At 53.9% G+C, this 8045-nt stretch overlaps 6 protein-coding genes across 6 annotated transcripts; 3 read left to right on the top strand and 3 right to left on the bottom strand.

Annotated features, from left to right (window-relative positions):
* Positions 1-406: 406 nt before the first annotated feature.
* On the top strand, positions 407-1105 carry GNI_108080 (hypothetical protein; the record flags this gene model as incomplete). The annotated part of the gene is made up of 1 exon (XM_011133135.1): positions 407-1105. One exon carries the CDS (start codon positions 407-409, stop codon positions 1103-1105), a length of 699 nt encoding a protein of 232 aa, XP_011131437.1.
* Positions 1106-2042: 937 nt separating this feature from the next.
* On the bottom strand, positions 2043-2570 carry GNI_108070 (hypothetical protein; the record flags this gene model as incomplete). Its single annotated transcript, XM_011133134.1, has 1 exon — positions 2043-2570. The coding sequence occupies one exon, from the start codon at positions 2568-2570 to the stop codon at positions 2043-2045; it is 528 nt and encodes a 175-aa protein (XP_011131436.1).
* A 441-nt stretch (positions 2571-3011) lies between these two features.
* GNI_108060 (hypothetical protein) lies at positions 3012-3983 on the top strand (the record flags this gene model as incomplete). The annotated part of the gene is made up of 1 exon (XM_011133133.1): positions 3012-3983. One exon carries the CDS (start codon positions 3012-3014, stop codon positions 3981-3983), a length of 972 nt encoding a protein of 323 aa, XP_011131435.1.
* Positions 3984-4288: 305 nt separating this feature from the next.
* Positions 4289-5166, bottom strand: GNI_108050 (putative TATA-box binding protein; the record flags this gene model as incomplete). The annotated part of the gene is made up of 2 exons (XM_011133132.1): positions 4289-4523; positions 4688-5166. The coding sequence occupies 2 exons, from the start codon at positions 5164-5166 to the stop codon at positions 4289-4291; spliced, it is 714 nt and encodes a 237-aa protein (XP_011131434.1).
* Positions 5167-5433: 267 nt separating this feature from the next.
* GNI_108040 (putative transmembrane protein) lies at positions 5434-6360 on the top strand (the record flags this gene model as incomplete). The annotated part of the gene is made up of 1 exon (XM_011133131.1): positions 5434-6360. One exon carries the CDS (start codon positions 5434-5436, stop codon positions 6358-6360), a length of 927 nt encoding a protein of 308 aa, XP_011131433.1.
* Positions 6361-6733: 373 nt separating this feature from the next.
* On the bottom strand, positions 6734-7870 carry GNI_108030 (bestrophin; the record flags this gene model as incomplete). The annotated part of the gene is made up of 1 exon (XM_011133130.1): positions 6734-7870. The coding sequence occupies one exon, from the start codon at positions 7868-7870 to the stop codon at positions 6734-6736; it is 1137 nt and encodes a 378-aa protein (XP_011131432.1).
* Between the last annotated feature and the right edge of the window lie 175 nt (positions 7871-8045).

The following is an 8045-nucleotide window of genomic DNA, read 5'->3' as shown; positions in this document are numbered from 1 at the left end:
GGGCGTGGGAGGTGCCGCAGGCACTGCGTTCGTGACATACTTGATCTTATTGCTCCAAGCTGGCGACCGCCCCAGTGACGATGTGGTGTCGGCCTCCTCCTCTGTGTCTGAGGTCACCACCTATCACTCTACCCCAGCCACACACAGCTATTCCCTGTCAGACCTTACGACGGTCAAGCCTACTCCGTCAGACCTTACGACGGTCAGGCCTACTCCGTCAGACTTTACGACGGTCGAGCCTACTCCCTACCGTCGCGTCTGGTACGGCTCATCCCTGTCGCCCGATGTTGTCACGGACCTCAGCGAGATCGGCAAAATTTCTGAGACGGAGCTGGCTCTGATGAAGACACCGATGGACGTGTGCAGGCAGACACACATCGACGTGGGATGGACCGATTCACGCGATATGGTAGCGGCGACGAGCCGAGGCTGGGAGTCATTTATCTGGCTGGATTTGGACTGGGGCGACTGTGCTGAATATGGCGGCAGGATAGTGTGCACGCGTGACCAGAACACGGGCGACGATTACCTTGGGTGTCATTACTTTGGCACTCCGTGGCAATACGATCTTCCTACTGTGTGGGAGGGTATCGTTCGCCACGTGAAGCCTAATAGGTGCTCGTACCGGTGCAACGACCAAGACGAGCACGACAAACTACTGACTGTTCGCCGAGCGCTGGAGATTGCGGGTTCGATTCCCGGCGTTGACTTGGACGGTGTCAGCGAACAGGACCTGTATACAATCGGACGGGAAGTTAAACTATCCCTGGATTTCTGGAAGCATCATGATGGGAGCCCATTTGAGGAGGTAAACCCGCCCAGGTTGGGAGACTGGTTTGACCGCTGCAATGGATCGGCCGAGACACTTTATGAGAGTTTGGTCCGAACTCCGTCGGAGGACGTCGAGCACATGCGGTTTGGGGGAGTCACTGGGTTCTGGACAGACAAGTACTTGCCGCCGTACTATAGCGCTGCAGTTCGTACAGAAGGCTATGACGTAAAACACCACAGCATCTATTGCTATTTTTTAAGTGAGAGCTCCAAGCAGAAGATTCTAAACGCCTGGAACAAGATCGCCCCTGCCTATCGCCGTCCGGCTTCGTAGTCGTCATCGACCATGCCGCGGGGTGCTTGTGAGAAAGAGTGTCGCTTCTGGTTGGCGAATGGTTTGATTGACTTCATTACTGCTGGGGTCCTCTTGGACCACTCGAATGTTGCAGCCGACTTCAATGATCATCCCCGGAGTCAATTGGAGAGGGCAATTAATTACGGTACAAGGCCGCCTCCACCACGCGTGTTGTCTCACGTAGCTCTCTAAGACTATCTATTCAGTGAACCACCTACTCACCTTTTCCAGTACTACCGAACCTACTCACCTTTTCCAGGTACTGCCGAACCTCCTCACCTGGTACACGTCGACCTTTTTGTTGGGCCTGGATGGTCGTCTCCACCCGACATGCATCGGGGTGGTAAACACCCTCATAGTAAACACCTTCATGGGGAGCGACCATTTGGGCGCGAACCACCTGGCGTCTCCGATCCGTTAAGGGACGATGCTGCGGAGCTTGGGTCGACGAGCACCACGACGACAACTCCTGTTTGTATGTCGGTCGGTGGGTCTTCCTCTAACGGCCGGTTTCTGGGGAGGGACTCGGCCGTTCGCTCTCGGAGCATTTGTTGTCCCACTCACAGGCCGTTGTAGTGGAGACCTGGTAGGTTGGGGTTCACTCCCCTCTATGCTTTGACGAAGTCTTCCTTTGTCGGGGTTGCGGGGAGGTTGAGCAGTCGGGGTGCCCACTGCGTCGTCTCCGTCGTCGTCGTCGATGCTATGTTGTTGGACTTTGGAGCGCGGGGGTGTGACGAAGACGGGAGAGCGCGGGGGTGTGACGAAGAGGCCCGGACACTCTTTCGAGGCAGTTGTTTCAGTGGTCAAGGTCAAAGGGCTGCGACCGGGTTTTGCTAGGTCGGAAAAGGGCGACCGACCCGTGGAGTGTTTGTCATCCCCCAAGCACAAATATAAGAAGGCGCGTCCAACGAAGCCCTCAACTGTCGAAGGTGTCAAAATCAAAACGTCCCTCATCCAGCGCGGTTATGAATGCACCAAGGCGCTCGCTCAGGCGTCCCGCCTCCCTTTGGCACGCCTCCAGCTTTGCCGGGAAGCAAAGTTGATAGAATGGGTTGCAGTCTACGACCTTACATTTGACTTGAGTGTACACGTTACCCTGAGATGAACGGATCTTGCAGCCTAGCCGTTGGAACGATTCCTCGCTTACGACAGTCTGCTGGAGACTGCTCTTATCCAGCGCGTCCCAAAGAGCCGCTTCCGTCTCGTCCATCATGCCGGGCTTCGGCGCGGCTGGGGCATTGTCGAGCCATCGAAGCACCCCTTGTTCAACAACAACTCTGTAAGTCTTTTCGTCTCGGCTCCGAACTAACAACTTGAACAGTTCGGATGGTGACATTCCGATAGGCTCACACTCCCCATCGTGCACATCCACCACAATTGCACCCAAAGCAATTGCACCAATCTCACCACAGCTATTAGCACCACACCTCACAGCTCTAGACATTGATTTCACAAAACCGATTTTTACAAAAGATCACTCACTTGCCGAAGCACCCGCTTCCTAGGCTTCGGGTGGGCGGTTGCATCACGGTGTGACTGTATTTACCATCATGAATCTTCACCATGAATCTTTACCTAAAATTTTGAAAAAAACCCTACTGGAAAATAACCCTTCCGCACTCCGTTTAACCCTTCCCCGTCAGCTCAGTCGACCCCCCTTCGCCCACGAGGATTCGTCAACGGTGGCAATACTGTGTGCCGACATTCCTACTGTGCCGCGTGGACATGCTCACAAAAACGTTTGGTTTTTGTAACGAGACGTAACGAGCTCTATCGCGTCGTCGACGTCTCAATGACAGCGTTGCCGGTGGTAGGTGTCGCCCGTGACGGCATTTTTCGCAATCATTGGCTCACCGCTTGTTCGGTAATCGAGTTGGATCCGAACATGTCTGTGACAATCAACAGCGGCGATCGGACGTACCACATCAGTTCGAATGCGGGCATTAGGAAGGTAAGTATCGTTAGTGAAGAAGATAGCCTGACCTTCGACGTGGCGCGCATAACCACCTTTCCTACTGCCGCCACCACGGCTGAGACAGAGATGGAGCAATCCGTCTACGACCCACTAGCGCAACAGTCCCGAGCGGATACCCTGGAACCTAGCCCGTTCAGCGCCGAACAGATTCGCTGGGTCAGCGGGTGTGCTGATCCGGACTGCAGCTGCGCTCTGGAGGCGGCCGCCCGGCAGCCGGCTGCCGGAGACCCGAACGCAGGTTGGAAGGATCCGAACTCCGGCTGGAAGGGGCTGAAAGGGAAACAGAACTCTTTGTACTTCACGCGGTCGGCACTTTACTCAACCCTTGCTCCTGGCAGGGCAACCGGCAAGGGGCACCCGGAACAGTCCGCGGACTGCTCCGGAGCACTAGTTCATGATCCGCATCTCCACGGACCGCCCTTTCAGTGTGCCCCCCTATATCACGGTGTCCCCGCGTATCACGCCGCGTGTCACGGTGGCCCGACGTATCACGGTGCCCCGCCCTTTCCTGGTGCCGTTTTGGTTGACGGCGCACCCGCCGTTAACGGGTCCAACCTGAACTGGTTTGGTCCCGTTCGGCTTTCTCTGGAGGGTGCGGAAGGCCCGAGCAAGGAGTCTGTGCGCGGGACTGCGAGGCGTCTGGCTCGGTTGATTGGGGAGCGCGCGGGCAGCGCCGGCAAAAATGTATGCACACGCGTGCGACGCGGCGGCGACGCCGTCCTGACCGGCGCCGCGCGCTTCCTACGACGACGCGCGGCGGCGGCACAACAGACGGCTTCACGAAGCGTGACCAAGACCTCCGCCAAACTCCCCGCCTTTCGCAAACGACGCGAAGCCGGCCAACACTCGACGCCGGAAGCCGAGTTCGCGGAGTCGGCGTGACGCTGGATCGTGACGCTGGACCGTAACCAAGTACCAAAGAAAAAAGGCTACGTAGAATGTTGGCGCACCACCACCAGGGAGGACACACACTACAGGAGAGTGTTTGCACATCAAAGAATCGCGCGCGATAAAAAAAGGACCGCGCGCACACGAGAGGCGTGTAGTCAACTCCTCTACGTGGAGATATATAGTTCCGTTGTTCTGAGCCGATATTCTGACCATATATATTCAGTGTTGGATGACGGCGCCCTTACCTAGCTAGTGAGTGTGTCCTGAAGGGCGCCGTTAGTCAGGGCCTGTCGGTTTTATGCCCGGTACCGGTAGAGCACTGCGTACAGGGAGTGGAACACTTCGTTTGCGTCTCGAGGCGAAGTGCAGCCGGAGATGACCATGCGGCCAGAGACGAAGATGAGAGCGGTCGCCTTGAGTTCTGGTCGCGGGTTAAATCGGTAGACCAGGCCGCAAAAGATTTCGGGCTCATATGAACAGAAGGGGCCATGGTCCTGAGCAATGTTTTCGAGCCGGACAGGAAAGCCACAACTAATGGAATGAACAATAAGTAAGGGAGCTGTCGGTGGGGGAGCTGTCGGTGGGGGTGGCCAGCTGGGGGGGTGGATGATCACCACGTGGGGGTGGCCATCTGGGGGGGTGGATGATCACCACGTGGATGATCACCACGTGGATGATCACCATGTGTTTGTTACTTGGCGGTGCAGACGAGTGTGCAGATTTTGAAGTTGTTGAAAGTGACTTCTGGGTGTCCGCTTTTTTGTAGTAGTTTGGCTAGCGTCTTCGCAGTCTTTTTAATGGCGGGAAGAGAAGCGCGCCCGGCGAGAGTTACGCGTCCGTTGGGGAAGACGGAAGCGGTGAGACGTGGGTCGACGAATCGGACGACGGCAGCGTTAAGTTTGCGGGGATTGTATTCGACATTACGTGTACTAACCGTGACCAACCTCAAGTCCAATTGGCAACCTGTGTAAAAGGCCACCACGCAATTGACCACACGAACTGCAGGTACTTGATACTGTTCAACAGATAAAGCCTCAGCCGTCGCATTGCCACAACTTATCATGGGACCACCGGCCAATACATCCGTACCCTCTTCCGCAAACCCCAAGGTGTTCTCATCCTCCTGGAATGGGTCATAATCTTCACACTCAAAATCACCTCCATCGAAATCCATAATAATAATTCCAACAGTCGCGGGCCCGTCCTGGGAAGGATTACATGAAGGACTCTGGTCTATTTCTGGATTCGAACGTGGGGTCGGTGGGATTCGAACGTGGGGTCGGTGGGATTTGAAAGCGGGGTCGGTGGGATTCGAAAGCGGGGTCGGTGGGATTCGAAAGCGGGGTCGGTGGGATTCGAAAGCGGGGTCGGTGGGATTCGAAAGCGGGGGTCTAGACGGTGTGCGTAAAAGTGTGTGTCATTGCACCTTTGTAGTTGAGCAATGGCGGAGTTCGGACAAACGGGAAAGTGGCTGGTGGTACCGGTGAAGTTATGCGTAGCGTTTTTGGGAGCGTACTACGTGTTTAGTGCGTTCTTCGGTTTGGGTTCGATGATCTTTAGTGGATTACCGATGATGATGACTATTCATGATACGGGTACAATATTCGGTGCGGAGCCGTCGATGGAATTCCTAGAACGGTTCCCCGAATCTGGCGGTTACCCCTTGGTACCATGGATGGGACAGCTGTATAGTCTGGAAATGATCGTTATGTCCGTGGCCGGTTTCTTCACGTTATGCGTGATGCTCTGCGCGTTCTCGGTCTTTGCCAAACTTTTGTACTTCTCTACACTCGTGTATGGTGGCGTCTGGTTCACCACCCATCTCGGACTGCTCTACTGCTACCAAAAGCGCTTCTTGCTCGACTTCGTCCCCGGCATTCGCGGCCAACGTGAGTTCCAGGCTCTCGTCTTCGGTGAGCTTACTTGGCCTAGCAGTTTCTGGTATCAATATGCCGCCAAACTCATCTTCAATCTTTACGTCACTTACGCCATTGCCGATCTCTACTACTCTTATTACCTCATCCTTAAAGCTGGTGGAAGTGGCTGGGAACTTCTTCCTGCCGAAGAACTCCCTGGCTGGGATAGGTACCAGGCAAAGATAGCTCACAAATGGGAAGACGACCAGGAACAAGGCCCCCGAGAGTCCGGACCTCGCCCAGAGGAACTCCAGGCCCTTCTCGAGCAACTCCAAAGAATGCAGGCGAACGGCGAAGTACCTGCTGGCATGCTTCCACAAGGCATGATGCCACCCGGCATGATGCCACAAGGCATGATGCCACAAGGCATGATGCCACAAGGGGCCTTCCCCCGTCCTAATGGCCAGGGACCCCCACCCCCTCAGACCGGCATCACTGTCAGGGAGGAATGAGCCATACTGACGCCATACTAAAGCTCTACAAACCAAACAAGTGCACAGAGTGTGTGCTAACTAATGTGAAAAATAATTACGACCGGACAGGATCTCAACCATCTCCACCATCTACACACCGATCATTGAGACCTGTAGTTAATCGCTGACAACAGACCTGATCTACCTAGCGATATAACTCTGAATAACGTCGTTTTTGACTAATAGACACTGCTAACTAAACACTGGGGCTATTAACTCATTGGCATGGTAGTAAGTGTGCATAAGTCGAATACTTGAGGACATAATAGGTATGAATAAATGGTACGTATAGATACATGGTAGGTATGGGTAAATGGTAGGTATGGGTAAATGGTAGGTATGGGTAGTCAAGTCAAACTTTCTGTTGGGTGTTTGTGGCTTCCACTTCTGCTTCAGTTTCGGTTTTGTTTAGTTCTGTTCTGGAGTATAGGTTTTTGTCGGATTTTGGTTGGCTTGGAAGTTTGTTGAAAGCAGGATGTTTGATGCTAGGTAGTGGTACTAGATCAGTTGGTATAGGAGAGAAGCCGGTGGCTACACAATGGTTGAGTGTAAGGACGCCAGGTGTGTGATGTTTAGTGGTGTGTGGATCGGTATGGCTGAACATGGAGACCTGTGTGAGTACACCGGAGCCGGAGTGGGTGAATTTGTGTGGTTTCCTTTTGTGCATAGCTTCATAGATATAATGTCGATCTACGGCAGGGAATACGAAGTCACTGGGTTCTTCGGATGCTGCAGCTTCATGTTCGTCTTCGCCAAGTTTAACAATTTTCTCGGCCACCTTTTGCGTGACGAGCGACAACATGCCTTTGATAACCTGTCGATGTAGCATGGCGAGTGGCAGGTGACATGACTTGGTGCCGAAGGGTTGCTGTAACGCGGCGTTGACAATAAATATTCCATGGTAAGCAGCACTTGTAGCAAACACTATTAAAAGACAAACAGTAATGCTAGGTACAAATGCGGAGATGACAAACGGAGATAGGAATGCTACAAAAATGTCGCTGAATGCTAACGATTGATGCAACGGTAATGGTAGCGGGAACTGCGCAATCTTTTTAGCAATCGCATATGCGTTTACGTAGTTCACTAAACTCGTCCAAACCTGGGCCACCACCGGAGGATTCCGTATATCCAATCCACCACTCGCTAATCGAGATGCTAGTAAGTCCTGTAGCCAATATAACACCAGAGCACTCTGATCATCCACCGAATTTAATTCACGCATTTCTGTCTCGGTCATACCACCAAATACATCCAACGGCTTACCCACTATTGTAGCCTCACATTTCAAACTTGCTATACACGTCGCATGTAGTAAACTTGCCGTGTGCACTACCTGTGCCTTCCATTCCGTACCCGTCAACCCGTCCATTTCCCGCTCCGTCCGTTCATACGAAAATGCCAGAGATACTACGTTCAACAATGCCTGACCCATCTGGCATAACGCCGATAACGCCTCCCAGTAACGGTTGTAACAGATAGACGTCATGAAAGCCAAAACAATACCCGCCGTCTACAACACCGGGGGAGGAGGTAGGGGGGGATAGGGAGGGGGTAGGGAGGGCGGACACACGCTAGAGGGGAGGGCGGACACACGGCTAGAGGGGGAGGCGGACACACGGCTAGAGGGGACACGGCTAGAGGGGGAGGCGGACACACGGCTA

Source organism: Gregarina niphandrodes (genome assembly GCF_000223845.1).
Source record: "Gregarina niphandrodes unplaced genomic scaffold scaffold00024, whole genome shotgun sequence".
NCBI classification, from domain to species: domain Eukaryota; phylum Apicomplexa; class Conoidasida; order Eugregarinorida; family Gregarinidae; genus Gregarina; species Gregarina niphandrodes.
Note: the sequence above shows the minus strand (reverse complement) of the source record. Positions and strands in the feature narration are given on the sequence as shown.